The following is an 18,154-nucleotide window of genomic DNA, read 5'->3' as shown; positions in this document are numbered from 1 at the left end:
AATATATGTATTCATCTAGGTAAATAGTATACATATATGTGTGTGTGTATAATTAAAAGACTCAAGTCACAACTGCTATCACTTCAAGTTCTTTCTCTATCAAAGAGAAGTAACACCTGATTTCCAACATTCTACTCCAAATACCTCATCATAGATGGTTCCCAATGGCAATTCTACTGTAGCTAAAGTTATGGAAGACACTAAATCAAGCTTGAGCAGCTTGTAGGACAAGCCCAGGAGAAGACAGCTTGCCTATCACCCAAGAACTAGTCTAGTTAAATTCAGAGACCAGCTCTAGCTAGGTGATGATTATTTTGGGGGTGGAGTAGGGAGGAAGGAGAACTAAAGTATAAAGTTAGACATCTGAAGGTCATATGGCCACGTATAGGAAGCCATGAATACTTGCCCTGCTTACCTCAAAGGATTGTTTTGATTAAATGAAACAATAGTTTGAAGACTGTAAAGTACTGAACAAATAAATGTATGCCACTGGAGCCCTTGTATTAGAAGTTCTACTTCCCTCTCCCTTTCCACAGAAAGCCCTGATGTATCTTAGGGGACTTCTGACTTTTTGGCTCAATGCCACCACCCAGACAATCTGAACCATCAGTATAGAGCACTCTCCAAGGGTGATCATCCATTCCCCTTATAAGCACCCATTATTCCAAGGCTTAGAATGAGAATACTTTTATCCATGAATTAATAGAAACATGTAATTCATATTTGAGTCCATAATGAAGAGTATATACCTCATGAAAAATCTCCTTCCAGACCTGCACAATCTCTGTGATACAGGCCTGGGGTTGGTCTCCAGTTGAAGGCAGCTAGAATAGTTTTCCCTAATTGGGTTCCAACCACTAAATCTGGGACATGCCTTCCCTCTTATTACTTGCTAGTGGGTCTTCCTGCTGCTGTTCCCATCTTTCACAGACCCTGCCAACAGGTATTGTCAGATGCTTTGCCATTGCCCCTCAATTATGCTTCTGCTGCCTGCATGAGAAGCATGTTTTCTCCCATGTGGCTCAGTTCTACTTGATGCTATTAACTGTTCAATTCTCCTCCAATAGATGCTTCCTTATCTAGATGCCCTGAGGGCAGGAAATGACTTCCTTTTGTATCTGTGTCACCAGTACAGAGACTAGTGAGTACTTAAATGTTTCTTGACTGATGATCTCTCACCATCTGGTCCTCCTCCAGAAGATAGTACTCATCCTCTTTCTTGGGGAAATTGCCAAGTTATATAATTTACTTTTCTACAACATCTCTTGCACTTGTTCCCTGCTCTCTACATCCCACATCCTGGATAAGGCCACCCTCACCTGATGCCTGAACAATTATAATAGCCTCCTATTTGGCATTTCTGCTTCAAGTCTATCATCACTATTCATCATAGAACTGATAGTGATTTTCTTAAAGGGTAAGTGTGACCATGAAACCCCTCTCACCTCAATAAACTCCAGTGGATCTCTATTAGCTTTACAGTGAAAAATAAGGTCCTCTGTTGGGCATTTAAAGTTCTTTACCACCTGGCCTCTTCCTACTTTTAGTCTTTTAACATATTACTGCCTTTTACAAATTCTAGAATCCAGCCACACTGGCCTATCTTCTGCTCTACATATATGATGCTGCATCTCCCAACTCTGGGCCTCCCAACTGGCTTTTCCCCATGCTCAGAATGCTATCTCTCCTTGAGGTTGTTTGTTCTTCATTCTGGAAGAGTACCAATGATATCACAAAGGTGATGTCTTGAATTGCATGTGAACTGGATTTATTCAAGGCAGAGTTGTACTTCTGCCTTGAAGATCTCTGGCTTCCTTTAAGACTTAGCTCAAGCATCAGTATCTGCTTTCCCCCAATCCTTGTTTGCCCTGTGGGGACCAATTTTTAATTGGGGAGTGTTAGCTAAGCGGCTTGCCACAATATTGGGGCAAAGAAGGAGAAAGCCTCCCTCAAAACAGAGCAGTATTTATTTAACAAGAACGAACTTAAAAAAACAAAGAGGATCAGTAGGATTAAGGGAAAGGAAATAAAATGGGGAAAGGGAAATTATACAATCTGCACAACACCACCGATGAAGAATCAGTTGAGAACACACAGCAGCATCCTGTCACCTTCCAGCTTCAAACTAGAATGTCGGAAAAACTTCCTTCTTCCCAGCAGAGCCCAGGTTGACCACACACAGCCCCCAGTCAATTGACTGGCCACTCTGACAGTCACATGACTGCCCTCACTAGGCTTCCAATCATTATAATTTTGCCAGGCCCCTGTAGGCGTTGGTGAGTGGTGATGAAGTGAGGTGCCAGTGCCATGGCAATGGCTACAACTAGTGGGTGGAGCACTGTGCTGTTTGTGGAGCCCCAGAGGCCAGCGTGCGTGCCACGGTTTTTTTGTTTTTTTTTTTTAAGTTCTAGCCAAAAGATGGGGTCATAAAAACCTCAAATAACAATTACTTCTTTACAGCCCCCAGCTGTGAATGCCTTTTCCAGTAATGCTCTTTTCTCTCTTGTATACAACTATCTATGTATATGTTGTTGCCCCATTAGAAAGTAAGCATTTTGTGCAAAATGGATGATTTTGATTATATTAAATTAAAAAAATTTTGTACAAACAGAAGCAATGCATCCAAAATTGGAAGGGAGGCAGAAAGCTGGGAAACAATTTTTGAGGCCAGTGCTTCTGATAAAGGCCTCATCTCTAAAATATATAGGGAATTAAATCAAATTTATAAGAATCCAAGTCATTCCCCAATTGAGAAATGGTCAAAGGATATGAACAGGCAGTTTTCTGATGAAGAAACCAAAGCTCTCTATTCCCATATGAAAAAATGCTCTAAATCTCTAATGATTAGAGAGATGCAAATTAAAACAACTCTGAGGTACCACCTGACACCTATCAGATTGGCTAAAATGACAAAAAAGGAAGATAATAAATGTTGGAGAGGCTGTGGGAAAATTGGAACACTAATGCATTGTTGGTGGAGCTGTGAGCAGATCCAACCATTCTGGAGAGCAATTTGGAATTATGCCCAAAGGGCGATAAAGCTGTGCATACCCTTTGACCCAGCAATCCCACTTTTAGGTCTTTTGCCCAAAGAAATCATGGAAGGGGGAAAGGGACCCACATGTACAAAAATATTTATAGCTGCTCTTTACGTGGTAGCAAGGAATTGGAAGTTGAGAGGGTGCCCATCAATTGGGGAATGGCTGGACAAGTTGTGGCATATGAATACAATGGAATACTATTGTGCTGTAAGAAATGATGAGCAGGAAGAGTTCAGAGAAACCTGGAGGGTCTTACGTGAGCTGATGATGAGTGAGATGAGCAGAACCAGAAGAACATTGTACACAGTATCATCAACATTGAGTGTTGATCTACTGTGATGGACTATATTCTTCTCACCAATGCAATGGTACAGAAGAGTTCCAGGGAACTCATGATAGAAGAGGATCTCCAAATCCAAGAAAAAAAAAGAAAGAAAGAACTGTGGAGTATAGATGCTGATTGAACCATATTATTTCTTTTGTTTTGGGTGCTGCTGTTTTTTTTTTCTATTTTGAGGTTTTGCATCACTGCTCTGATTCTTTCTCTTGTAACAGGATTAATGCAGAAATAGGATTAATGTTATTATGTGTATATATATATATGTGTGTGTATATATCTATATATATCTATATGTATATGTATAGAGATATATAGATATAACCTACATCAGATTACCTGCTGTCTAGGGGAGGGGGGAGGGAGTGGAGGGAGTGAGAAAAATCTGAAATTGTAAAGCATGTATAAACAAAAGTTGAGAACTACCTTTACATGTAACGGAAAAAATAAAATACCTCATACAAGAAAAAAAAGAATTGGAATAGTTAAGTAGTTCCACATAATTAATGATTAATAAATATTTGTTGATTTATTAAAAAAAAAGAAAAAGAAAAAAAAAGAAAGTAAGCATTTTGAAGGCAGGGATTGTTTTTGCCTTTTCTTTGTATCCTAAGGACTTAGCACAGTGCTTAAGAAATGCTTGCTTGATTGGTCAGTCAGTCAACAAGCATTTATTAAACACTTACTAAATGCCAGGCATATGCCAAGTGCTGAGGATACTGGAAAAGGCAAAAACATGGTCTATGCTCTAACTCGGTCACATTCAAATGGGAGAAACAACGAATACCTATTACAAATGAGATATACAGTATAAAAAAAGTAGTTTATAGATATATGCTGTATAGCTAAAGTAGTATAATCCTCAGAGAGAAGGTACTAGCAGTGGGGGTCAGAGGTAGAGAGAGCTTGGGAAAGGTCTTTTGCAGAACCTGGGGTTTGTTCCATTAAGGGGACCGGTTCACTAAACTGGTCTGGATGGAACTAGTTTCAGAAGTGCTTTTTACCTTTCAGAAAAATCTCACCTTCATCACATATCCCAAGCATCACACAGTAGCCTAAAGGCAGGAAATATGGGATCCCTTCATTTTGTACTTCCAATGGCAGTAATTCCTAAATAGGCTTATGGTGACTTACTACCACTTGTCCAGGAGGTGAATCTTTTCTTCCCACTAATAACTCCTGCTGACTTGGGAGAGTTCACAGCCACCCTTGCTCTTTACAGGCTTCCCAATTGGCCTTCTCTTCTATCATCTCCTCCCCCACCCAGGGCATTTGGGCCAAGTTACTCAAATTATTCCAGGGATGCTTAGCAAAAGCGCTCTCAAAGGGAGGGATGAAGCTGGCCTGTCTTAGCTTTCACTGACAAAGATTTGCAGCCTCCCCAATATCATTAAAGATATAGAAACTCATCTTTTCTAGGAATAACTTCCTCCCTTGTAAAAAAAAAATGATTTTTCCCCCTTTTCTTGCTTCAGAATAAGCTGTGAGCATGGAGTAAATTTTATTCTCCTCTGTTTTGAAAGCACGAAGGTCAAAGGTTCTGGAACCCCACCCCCAGCCAAATCCTTAAAACATTCTGGGTGATTCTTCTACCCAGTCTTATGAGTTCCTTGCTATTTACTTTAAAATGAGAAGAGAGGCCTCAATGTGTATAAGTCCTTCAAGCATTGTGTCAAAATCACCATAGTAGAATTTATTTCTCTATGTTGTCACCATTTTTGTTCCTATATTTATTTTTATAAATAAATCCTCAAGAATACTTTCTGGATTTCTTTCAAGAGAAAAGAAATAAAAGAAGCAATCCCATAATCACCCTCTTTCCCCTCCCTCCCCCCAAGACAGAAGCCTCCCAACATACCAAAATCCACTAGCTTAACTCCGCCTTCAGTGGTCAAGAGGATATTATTGCCTTTCACGTCCCTGTGGATAGTATTGTTGTTGTGCAAGTGCTGTAGCCCCTGGGGGAAAAATATTTAGGGTTCTTGTTGTACTATTGTTTAATTTGATATAAAATGTTCAGCCTAGCTGTGGAGAGTGAATTTCTTTTTCAAATACACTGGGATATTCTTGCCACATTCCTAGTTCTAAGAAATAGTTCATTTAAAAAGCATAACTTATGGTTTTAACTCAATGAAAATATCCTTATCAGGAGCACAAGATCACGAGCAATCACAAGTTTAGAGCCAGAAGGAACCTCACGGATCATCAAGTTCAGCTCTCTCATTTTATATATAAGGAAAATGAGGCTGAGACAGGTTAAATTACTTAGCTAGAGTCACATGGCTAATTCAGGCAGGATTAAAATTCAGGTCCTTTCAGACTCGAAATCCAGTACTCTCTTCACTTAAAGTATCTGTCATTTGTTTTCTCTAAATATTTTATTTCCCCAAAATATAATTATTAATCTTGTTGGGAAGATCTTATGTAAACTTAATGACAGACAAAGCAGAAATTTAAAAAATACCAATAGTTATGGCATAGAAATTAATCATTAAAAAGGTAATAAAATTAAATAGATGCTTGTCTTTGAATATCATAAACAATCACACATTTATTTCCCTAATATAAACAAAGTTTTCATTTCATTGTCAATAGCTTTAAAATGTGCAGGTTTTAATTTGGAAATATTCTTTGTCCAAATGTGTGAAAAAAATTAAGGCAATTTAAAAAGATTTAGGACATTAGCCATGTGTGATCCAAGAGAACTGCTAGACAATGCAGTAGATAGAGTGCTGGACCAGGAGTCAGGAAGACTGAGTTCAAATCCAGACTCAGACCCCCTCTAGCTGTAAGACCCTGGGCAAGTCATTTAACCCTGTCTCCCTCAGTTTCTTCATCTGTAAAATGAGCTGGAGAAGGAAATGGCAAATCACTCCAATGTCTTTACCAAGAAAACCCCAAATGGGGTTATGAAGAGTCAGACATGATTGAAACAACTCAATAACAAATCCAAAAGAACACAATTACATAGTTTTAACATCTTCCAATATATAAATGATATTTTTACATAAGAAAGTTCTAGAGAAGACATGCTCTTCTGAAGAGGAAGAAAGATATAAAGGAATGAACACTGAATTTGGCGTCAGGATATCATTTGATTCCTGCTTCTGCCATTTATCCAAACCCTTTGTTCCTCGGTTTTCCCATATAGAAATGGGAGATATTAATACCTGCGTCATACACCTCACAGGGTTGCTGAGGAAGTTAATTTGTAAACCATAAAATACCATGAAAATGTCAGCTAAATATATAAAAGTGGTGTGACTGACCAACCATTATTAGGTTATTTAAGGTAGAGTCTTTGGATATTGTACAATCAATTAATATTCTCTTGCTTCATCCCCTATTTAGTTAGCTCAGATTAGGAAAGTAGGTGGTGGCCACTTAATAGAGATCAGCTCACTAATTCATTGAAGATCTTGTCTTCAGTAGCATTGTCCTAAATGAATACAATAAACAGATACTGTCATACAATTTATGACCTTCTGAGTTAGATATCATGGTGGTCTTGGATAGGCTTTAACTCTTATGGGGTCTTAGGCATCACATCACAGATACTATGGTCTCAGGGGATACCACCATTTATATATGTTCTCTGATTCTGCATGCCATATGGGTGGAGAAAAGGGACATTTAGACTGGGTTCAGATTCTCCCTGTGCTGCCATATCTCCAAGTGGTACAAAGAGTCAGGGGAATGAGAAGAGGCAGTAACACCAGGAACTGTCCTTGGTAAGACCCAAGGCTTGTACTTGAGAGATGGATTGTACTTGAGATAGGATTTCTAGTGGAAAAGAACTGCTCATTCATGTAATGAATATTTCATAGGATCATAAGACCAGGGATTTGTAACTAGAAGGCAACTTATAGGACATCTAGTCCAACTCCTTCCACATTAGACTTTTCTTTTAGTTCTTTGTGGGCAGGAACTGTTTTTGCCTCTATTTGTACTTTCAGTCCTTATCATAGTGCCTGTGCAGAGTGTTGTTCAGTCATTTTTCGGTCCTATCTGATTCTCCATGACCCCATTTGGGGTTTTCTTGGCAAGGATACTGGAGGAGTTTGCCATTTTTTTCTCCAGCTCATTTTACAGATGAGGAAAACTGAGGCAAAGAGGGTTAAGTGACTTTGGCAAGGGTTGCATGGCTAGTAAGTGTCTGAGGCTGGATTTGAACCTAGGAAAATCAGTCTTTCTGACTTTGGGCTGGGCATTCTAGCCACTTCAATACCTAGCTGCCCCAGTGCACAGAGTAGACACTTAAATCCATATTGATTTGACCAGAAATAAATAGTAGAGTCAGGATCTGAACCTAGTTCCTCTGACTCCAAATCAGCATGCTTTCCACTGCACCGTGGTGCATCATGATTTACTACTGTAGCAACATGTACCATATTTCTAACAATAGAAGCATTCACAGCTTTATTTAAACTAATTTATACTTCATTTTATTTAAATGAATTCACTTAATCTCATCAATCACCAATTTTCTTTAAACTAATTCACTTAATTTTCTTTAAATGAATTCATACTTAAATGAGTGACATACAGAAAGTTCATATGCACCATTATCCTTACCATTAGTGCTTCATGTAAAATATAGGCAATAATAAGTTCACTCATTCTTTCTCCTCTCTTCAAAAGTCCTTTTACAAGATCAGTCACCGATCCTCCATTGCACAGCTAGCAAAAAAAAAAAAAAAAAAAAAAAGCCAAGAGTTCAAAGTTGAAATTAAAAGGAGGAATAACGTCACTCAGTTTTTATATAAGATTCTGCTGAACAATAAAAAAGTGACTTTTCCATTTGCTAAAATTTCTTTCAAACAGCATCTCTGATTTTTAAAAAAAGTTGCTACGGAAAAGAAATGGGGAAAAATGAAAATAGCAACCTGTACTTGTGTACAATTTCAGTGTGTTACAAGAACATAGGCTTCCAAACTGTCACTTAGAGATATGGATTTGTTTTTAAGGATGTTCTCTAGAATCACTGGCCAACTTCTTAAAGTCTAGGATAAGTACAGTGGCTCCACAAATCATTCCTACAGTTTCAGGGTCTGAAATTTAGACTCACCATTGATTTCAGATTTTCTAAGCAAGTTCAATATAACATATGAATTAATTACCCAAATGACAGTATATTTTTTATCAATTAAAAAAATCAGCTTCTTTCAACTTTAACCAAAGCTTGAGGACAAAGTTTTGTTCAAGGAAAGATTACAAATAGCATTTTAAAGAAACATATGCATAAAACCACAAAAATAAGATATTTATCACTGTTGTTGTCATCTTGTTTCTAAGCCATGAACTGTCATGGAGGAAAGAGCATGAACATTAGAATTCAGAGACCCCATAGTATATTTGACTTTTCATCTAGTCAAGCTTTTATCCAAATTATATGAGAAATTTGGGGGCTCCATTAGAATATCAAAGCGCCTTACCTTATCCTTGGCCTGGCAATCAAATCGCTCCATGATGTGGCTCAGATCTACCATTCTAATCTATAGAATCCCCAGCCTTCTTTGTTCTCCTTCACATAACTGTATTATGCTCATTTAATTAAACCAAACTAATTACTGTCCTCAAATATGTCCCGTACTTACTCACCTCTGTATCTCTGCTCATGTTATCCCCTGTATGTAGAACATTGTTGTTGAGTCATTTCAGTCACATCTAACTCTCTGTGACCCCATTTGGGGTTTTCTTAGCAAAAATAGTGGAGTGGTTTGCCATTTCTTTCCCTAGCTCATTGTACAGATGAGAATGAAGCAAACAGGGTTAAGTGACTTGCCCAGGGTCACATAGCCAGTACGTGTCTGAGGCTGGATTTGAATTTAGGAAGAGGAATCTTCCTAACTCTAAGCCCAGTGCTCTATCCCCTGTGCTACCCAGGTACCCAGACCTAGAATACATTTGGTCACCTATGCCTACTGATGGTCTACCTCTCTTTTAAAGCCTAGCTTAAATGCTACTTGTATCTATGGAAACCTTCTTGATACACCCAGCTAGAATGATCTCTCCCTTTCCTAATCTCATAACATTGTGTATTCATCTTATGTAGTTACCATGTGGTTGAATGAATGAAATAGACATTTATTAAGTGCTTACTATATGTTACATGTATACATATTACCACTACTAGCTTGTAAACTTTGGAAGGCAGGGGGTCATTTTACTCATTCTTATGGCTCTTCTAGAACATTAAACATAAGAGGTGCTTAAAAGTTTGTGGAAGAAATCTCCAGGGCCTATGTTTCATGAGAACAATGATGAGGGAAGCCAAACATAGGCCTAAGCTTTCTACAAGATATTGGAGAGGTCAGTTCTGACCTTTAGGGCAATTCAAGCTAAAGCTGACAGTTTAATATTCATAAGGTACCTTCCTTGGCAGTAAGACATGCTGCCCTGAATTTCAAGATAAGCCTTTTACTCTGCTGTAGGAATATTAATGCCTTTTTAGCTGGGACAAGAAAGGAATCACAAAACCTTAGACTCTCAGAGAGAAGTCAGAGGCTATGCCTAAACCAAAATGGGCCAAGAATTCCAAAATATACAAGAAAGGGTCATAAAGCCTTTGTGTGAAAGATGTCTACTGAGGGGGCTCTTGCTACATCATCAGGCAGCTGATTGCATTTTCTGAGACATTTAATTTTTAGAAAGTTCTTCCCTTTATCAAGCCCAAATTTGCCCCCTTTGCAACTCCCTCCCATTGTTTCAAGTTTTTGACTTCTGCAGCCAAGTAGAACAAATCAAATCCCCCTTCCATGTGATTTCTGACATGTTTTTCCACTTAATAATGTCCTTCTTAAATGTGGCATCCAAACCTGATTGTAATACTCCATGTGTCGTTTGAAAGGTATAGTACAACAGGCCACACTCGTATTCCTGAACACTATATGACTCCCTATGCAGCCCAAGATCACATTCATTTTGGCCATCATATCACACTGCTGACCCACACAGGCATTTAGCCCACGAAAATCCAAGATAGTTTTCAAAGTGCTGTCAAGCTATAGTTCTATCATTCTGTACTTGGGAGAATGATTTTTTGGGGGACTCATCTATACCTTTAAATTTGTCCTACTTATGGATGATCTTATTCAATTTAGCTCAGCATTCTAACCTGTCAAGATTTGTTTAGACTATTATCCAATGTATTAACTATTCTTCCTAAATTTGTTATTTGTAAATTTGTTAACCCCATCACCTCTCTCTTTATCTAAGTCACTGGATAAACCTTTTAAACAGCATAGAGTCAAGCACAGATTTATAGTAGGGACATCATCTGTTCAAATTGACGATAAACTATTAAAGACAGTTCTTTGGGTCTAGCCATTCAACCAGTTCTGAATCTACCTATCTATTCTATTGTCAAGGTCAAACCTCTCAATCTTGTCCACCAGATCAGTAGAGAAGAACTTGTTAAAATGCTTTGCTAAAATCTAGACAAACTATATCTATAGAATTCTCCTGATCTATCAGTCTAGTAATATTATCAAGAAAAGGAAATGAAGTTTATTTGGTTAGCCTCTCTTTTAAAGATCACATTGATCAAAACTCAAAAACCATGTCCATTAGTTATTTCAGTACTTTGGGATACAATTCACCTGGTTACAAACTCATTAAGGCCAATGTTTTATTTTGTTTTGTTTTGTTTGTGTTTACTATCTCCCTACTTGGGCATCAACATTTTATTAGCTTTCCCAGGCCTGGGACTGGGAAGGTGGTTGGGAGTTAGATTGTAAAGGGATTTAAATGTCAGGGTCAGGATGGACTTTATATTTTTATCCTAGCAGTAATGGAGCCACTGAACATATTCTGAGTCGAGGACAGACCTGCTCAGAACTGTGTTTTAGAAATAATTTGTCAGGAGAGAAATAAAAGCAGGAAGAACAATGAGTAGGCTTTTATAATATTTCAGGTAACAGGGCCTGATCTTAAAGGATGGTCATGGGAGTGAACAGAAAGATGTGATGATATATGGTAGGGACATAAAAACTATAAGACCTGATTGATTGTGGGCATAAGGGAGAGGAGGAAAGAATCAAGGATGACTCAGATTACCAACCTAGTACAAGTATAGTGGTTCCCTTGACAGGAAAGGAAAGTTTGGAGGAGGGTGGGTTATATCCATGGGATGTCCATGCAGATATGTCCATAAAATACAAGGTCATGCAGGGCTGGACTTTCAGAAATTAGGGCTGAATATATATGTCAACTGCATAGAGATGCTATTTGAGCCCAAAGAATTTATGAGAACACTAAAACAGAAGAAGTAAAAAAAAAGGCCCTGAACTGAGCTCCAGGGAACATCCACATTTAGGAAATGGAAACAGCATTGTGTTGATGATCCAACAAAAGAGAATGAGATGGAATGAGCAGAGAGGTAGGAGGAAAAAGCAAAGGGAAAAAGTGTCCAAGAGTACCCAAGAGGAGAGGTTGGTCAATACTGTAAAGTACTGTAGAAGGATGAAGAAAGATGAGGACTGAGAAAAGGACACTGGATTTCGCTTTTAACAGATTTGTGGTAACCTTGGAGAGAGCTGTTCAATTCAAGTGGTAGTGTTAGAAGCCAGACTATAAGGGATAGAAACATGAATGCAAGGTGATGAAATGGAAGCAAGAAGAGAAGATAAACCCTTTTTTGGTCTTTAGCTGTGAAAGAGAGGAAAAAATAGGATAATTTGAAGGTATGATAGGGTTGAGATAAATTGTTGTTGTTGTTGGCTTTTAAGGATTAGGGAGTTATAGCAATAGATAAGAAGAAATTGAAGATGAAAGAAAGAGAGGGAGTGATTGAGGAAAGTAAATTCCTGGAGGAATCAGGAGGGGATAGGACCAAGAACAAAAGTTTGAAAGTCTTTTTGTGTGCTTGTTTTTAGTTTAGTTTTATAATTCCTAACATTAGGGTCAAAGGAATTCTTTTTTTCTATTTCTCAAATCCCTAATATTTTGATGGCATTACATTAGTTTAAAACTAAAATGGGCTATTGGAAAAAGAAAATGGGGTACTGATATAAAACACAAAAATTGAGAAAGAATAAAATGCCTCAATCCATCTCTGTGGTATGACCTTGAGAGAGCTAGGATAACATTGCTTAAAGATGATTTGCAAGGCACTGTATAATTTCCAATCCAATTTTATTTTTTTCTGGAAACAACTCTTGTTTATTTGTGACAAGTTGGTGTCAGGGAAAAGCCAAATGACTTGAGTTTCAAGTGAATTTCATCTAGTAAATTTCAGGCTTTGTTTAATCTGCTGGTTTGTCAGTCAATGATATTTAAGAGATATTTAAGATGTCTGGTATTGCTGAATCTCAGCGGTACAAGATGCTTCTGAAGTTTTCTAATCCAACCTACAGCTGATTCAGAATCTTCTTTTTTTCTCTTATAACCTCATCGCATGACATATGTGAAAAGGGTTTAAAACCATACCAAAGAAGAAGATGAATACAATATGATACAAAGTGTCCCAAAAGTCTTAAGGCAGTATTAAGCTTTAGTAGCTTATGAATCTTATGATAATGAACTCTAAGGAATTATTCAAATTATTTTGGACATAGAGGTATATGCCATATAAAGTCTGCGTTGTTTGAAATATACTGGGGATGCTTGTCTCTATTCTAAACTATTGGAGAACTTAGCTGGGGTTTCCAATATATTGCTACTTATAAATTAGAGGCCATTGTACCAATCTTGGGCATTAAGCATTTATTAAAGTATATTAAATGTTAGTAAAGAGAGAGCACATGGCTCCAGAATTCAGAATCCCTACATTCCTAGATAGAGAGAGAAGAGAGGGGGGCTGCATGGCTGCCTCCTCCAGACTCCCTGGCCAAGAGAGCATGCGAGAGAGTGTAAGCTTCCTGTGGTCCAGAGCAGAGGTGACCCTTACACACTGCTCAAAGCTAATTGGCTAGCATCATTCAAATCTGTTGGTTTACTGGACTTGAAGGTGGTCCATATTAAAATAAGCAGTATGTGCTGAGGTCAGAGTCCAGAGGACAGACCCTCTGAGGGGAAAGGCTTTCAGGTAGGTTTGGTTTTAATCTCTATTGTCTACCGAGTATCTGAGTCAGTCTGATCTCCAACTGTGCTGACCCTGGACTGGCTCTGAGAAACCAGTCAGGCCCCTAGTGTGGGGGAGTATCCCTGGGTTCCCCCAAAACCCCATAATTAATAATTTTCTCACAAGTCTCACCAACCAATATTTCACAGTAACCTTATTAATATACCAAACCTAAGGTAATGCAATAGAACCATATAAAACATCATTTAGTCAATCAATTCATGACCACTTACAAAGTGTCTATACTATGCTGAGCACTGGGGGCTACAGAGGAACTTTTTAAACAGTTCCTACCCTCAAGAAGCTTACATTCTATTGGTCCAATAGTCTATTTATATCACTGTTCTTATAGAATTAACTGCTCCTGAGAAAGTTGTTTCATCAAGCATTCTGTTTTCAAGGACAAATTATTAATACAGGTGGGATTTGTCTTGAACTTTGTACCCAATACTGGTTGAAATGAGTAAGCTATTAGTCATGTCTTGGAAATTTTGTTATGCAGAATTTTTCATTGTAATGGTATTTATAGTTAAAAATAGGCCTGTGATGCTTTAAAAAAGAGCTTTAATGTGGTCCTGAGAATAAAGGAACACTTAGAGGGGAAAGCATTTCCAGGAGAGTTAGACTTTTGAGTCAGACTTTGAAGGAGGGAAATGTGATGAATTGTCAGGGAGCATTTTCTCCTTTTGTCCCCCCAGAACTGAAAAAATGCAGAAAGACAAAGTGTCCTTCAGCATACTCATCCTTTCAGGAAAGAGAGCTTTTGCAAAAGGAGGAAAGAGAATAGAAAGAACCCAAGGAGTACGAAGAACCATCAAGAATAGAGTGGCCATTAATCTAGTTTCCAGGCATCCAACCCCTAGCTGCTTCTATATCTGGGGTGAGATTTGTAACTATGTTAGTGAAGTACATTTTGCCACCCTCACCAGGCAGTGACTTAAACTCAGACCATTATCACATTTACCCATAAACTCACTGCAGTTTTATTTTTTAAATTTTATTTGGGGGGCAGCTAGGCGGCGCAGTGGATAAAGCACCGGCCCTGGATTCAGGAGTACCTGAGTTCAAATCCGGCCTCAGACACTTGACACTTACTAGCTGTGTGACCCTGGGCAAGTCACTTAACCCCCATTGCCCTGCCCCCCCCGGCCAAAAAATTATTTAATTTTTTTTTGGGGGGGGCAATGAGGGTTAACTGACTTGCCCAGGGTCACACAGCTAGTAAGTGTCAAGTGTCTGAGGCGGGATTTGAACTCAGGTACTCCTGAATCCAGGGCCAGGGCTTTATTCACTGTGCCACCTAGCTGCCCTCTCACTGGAATTTAAAAAACCAAACAGTGGTAATGACAGGAAAGTTTAGAAAATTCAATTCAATTGAACAAATATTTCTTAATCACTTACAAGGAGACAGGCATTATTCCAGTTCCTGAGAATACAGAGACAAAAGCAACAGGGTCCCTTCTCTCCGGGAATTTCCATGATATTGGATTGTGTAAGAATGTAAGGCAAACCTAGAATGAGGAAGAGATTTACAGAGCTCTCCCATGTATGATATCCTTTAATGCTGCCTCTGCCACTTGAAGTAGTGAGCAGCATAGGAGTAAAAATGAACACTTGGTATGAAGCAAACTCCAGGCTGTCATGTGTGCTGAAATGTGAACCACTCTCTGTCTCATTAGGAGGATTGATTTAAGCCATGATAGAAAGCACTATGGAAAAAAGCCAAGGCAGCATTGCATAGCACACAGTCCAAGGACCTGAGTTCAAATCTTGCCTTTCATGCTTACCTGTATTACCTTGGACAAACCCTTAACATCCCTGTGCCTCAGTTTCTTTGGCTGTCTAATAAGAGGGTTGGACTAGATCTGAGGTCCCTTCTAGCTTTAGCTACATAATCCTAGGAACAGAGTTGTCTGAGAAAGCTAGAGCTAAAGGAGGGTGGTGGTGGTGGGGTGGTCCAGCAGAGATGACCGCTGTACCTACAGAAGCAAAACAAAAAAAGTTCTGTTGCTGAGGAGCATTTCATATGGTGGTGGGAATAATGAACTCTTCCCCTGCCCCAATAAGAAAAGAAAACCCAGCTCATATATAACAGACACATTTACTTCCCTTGTAGTCAGACTGCAAATCTAAATGCATCACCAGATTCAAGAAATAAGTCCTGCAGAGGTCAGATGTGAACTTGAGGGTGAAGAGCCCTTTAGTGGTGGTGGCCAATACTGCCAAGGCTATGAAAATGTCTATCACTAACCGTATAAGGAGAACAAATAAGAGCAAAGGTAGTCTCCTGAAGACAGAATGGGACATAGCATGGCAGAGTGGAGAGAGGGCCGGATCTAGAATCAGCAAGTTGTCCAGTCATTGCAGATGCTTTATGACCCCACTTAGGGGTTTTGTGGCCAAGATACTAGAGTGGTTTGCCCTCTCCTCCTCCAGCTCATTTTACAGATAAGGAAACTGAGGCAAGGAGGATTAAGCAACTGGTCCAGGGTCACATAGCTAGTAAGTGTCAGAGGCTTGATTTGAACTCATGAAGATGAGCCTTCCTGATTCCAAGTCCACTGCTCTATCCAAGAAAGACACCACCTAGCTGTCCTTAGATTCAGCAAGACCTGAATTCAAATCCTGATTTCAGACACTTACTAGTCATGTGATCCTGAATAAGTCATAATTTTGATAAGCCTCTGTAAAATAAAAGGATTCGGTTAGATCAGGGATTCTTAAGTTGAGATCTGTGAACTTCTTTTCTTTTTGTTTTAAATAACACATTTCAATATAATTGATTTCCTTTGTAATCTCTGCATTTTATTTCACATGTTTAAGAACAGTATTCTGAGAATGGTTCCATAGGCTTCACCAGGCTCAGGGGCCCAGGTTAAGAACCCTTGGATTAGATGATCTCCGAGATAACTTCCAGTTTTAATTCTATGGACTAATAGAGTGGAACTTTGCCTGCATGCTTCAGGCCAAATGGACAGAAATATAAAGACTAGGGGAAGAAGAGGGCTATATAGCTAAGCAGCTGATCCTCAAAGCTACCAGCAAGAATCCTGTGGAACCAATATAGGCACGATGTTCATTCAATGTCTCAACAAGGTTTGATGGCCCTCAGGTTTTTTTGTTTGTTTGTTTGTTTTGTTTTGTTTTTTTTTGGTGAGGCAACTGAAGTTAAGGGACTTGCCCAGGGTCACACAGCTAGTAAGTGTCAAGGGTCTGAGGCCTGATTTGAACTCAGGTCCTCCTGAATCCAGGGCCAGTGCTCTATCCACTGCGCCACCTAGCTGCCCTGGCCCTCAGTTTTTAAGGGATGTGGGAAAGAGGCCAAGACAGGAAGGGGTCCTAGAGATAAAGGTTTGAAAAATCAGTGATGATGATAATAAATCAAGAAAATGGTGCATTCGCCCTGTTTTTTTTCAGATATAAATAGTCCCTTTATTCAGGTTCTACCAAACTCTTCCTTGGGGAGTAGAATTAGCCCTGGCATCATGAAAGATATATGTACCACACAGTGTACCAAACTGGAAAGGCCTCTGGGATAGGCTCAGAAGCCCAGCTAAATCTGGGGAGGATTGTTGCTGGAAGGTTGGCTATGGGTGGATGTATTTTTTTGGTTATAGCGTCTCATGAAGACCAACCACTTCCTACTTCAGTGTAATGAACTATATTTGGAAGATATCTGCAAATCCCTTCATTCTATGTTTTCCTTACATTCTTTCACATTCCAATAGAATGGAAAACCCTTTGATAGTGGGTGTGATTTGATGGTGAAGATCATCCCTCTGTTCCCCCCTGCCTAAAACACACCAGCAAAAATTTTATTTAAAGTCATTTACATAAGGCTTTGTAAATCAAAGTGTTTTGATCATAAGCTTATGAGGGAAAATCCCAGAAGTACTGAATAATGGAGCAATGTGAAATAACAATAATTCACAAACAAATACCATACACTCTCAGGATAGGATTTAATGGGAAATAAGCTTAGAACAGCTACATGACTCAGTGGATAGAGCTCTGGGGCTGGAGTCAGGAAGATTCATTTTCATGAGTTCAAATCTGGTCTGAAGACACTTACTAGCTGTATGACACTTGGCAAGTCACTTAAGCCTATTTGACTCAGTTTCATCATATGTATAATGGGCTATAGAAGGAAATGGCAAACTACTCTAGTATCTTTGCCAAGAAAACCCAAAATAGGTTCATAAAGAGTTGTACACAACTGAAATGATCAAGATCAACAAAGCTTAGAACACCGATACATGCCCACACTACTAATATTAATCGAAATGATGTTTTGCTAGCAAAACCTAAATATGTCAGTGAATACAAATACAGAAATACAAACAAACAAAAACAAAGTAAAATGTCTTAAGTGTGTATTCACTGCCAGGAGACATTTAAGAACTGCTAATTCCCCAATATGGCTTTCAGTTATCTAAATCAATTAAGATAGCAATTTCCTGAACATACTCTGCAATTAGTTTTATATTCTTCTAATTATATTAGCTAAGCATTTTGTACAAGAAATGCATCACAATCGTAATGGACATTTTACTGAAGATGGTATGATTGCTGTCCTGTTTTCGAACACATTTCACCTTAAAAATCTACATCTTTTCAGCAAAAGCCATCAAGTGCCCTAAATGGAAAGCAACCTTTTACACTGCTGTATAAAACCATTACTTGGAGCCGGCATATTGAAAAACAGAAATTATG

The 18,154-nt window shown here is 38.7% G+C and overlaps 1 protein-coding gene across 1 annotated transcript in view; it reads right to left on the bottom strand.

The window, feature by feature from the left end:
* The window catches only part of MYO3A (myosin IIIA), a 350,362-nt gene that overhangs the window by 215,635 nt on the left and 116,573 nt on the right, over positions 1–18,154 (bottom strand). The window contains exons 4-5 of the mRNA XM_043967196.1: positions 7,954–8,058; positions 5,237–5,336 (exon numbers count right to left, since the gene is read on the bottom strand). Of these exons, the coding sequence (XP_043823131.1) occupies positions 5,237–5,336; positions 7,954–8,058 (205 nt within the window). The remainder of the gene's footprint in view (positions 1–5,236; positions 5,337–7,953; positions 8,059–18,154) is intronic.

This window comes from Dromiciops gliroides, chromosome 5 (genome assembly GCF_019393635.1).
Source record: "Dromiciops gliroides isolate mDroGli1 chromosome 5, mDroGli1.pri, whole genome shotgun sequence".
NCBI lineage: Eukaryota > Metazoa > Chordata > Mammalia > Microbiotheria > Microbiotheriidae > Dromiciops > Dromiciops gliroides.
The sequence above is the reverse complement of the archived record's forward strand: the minus strand, read 5'-3'. Positions and strand labels throughout refer to the sequence as shown.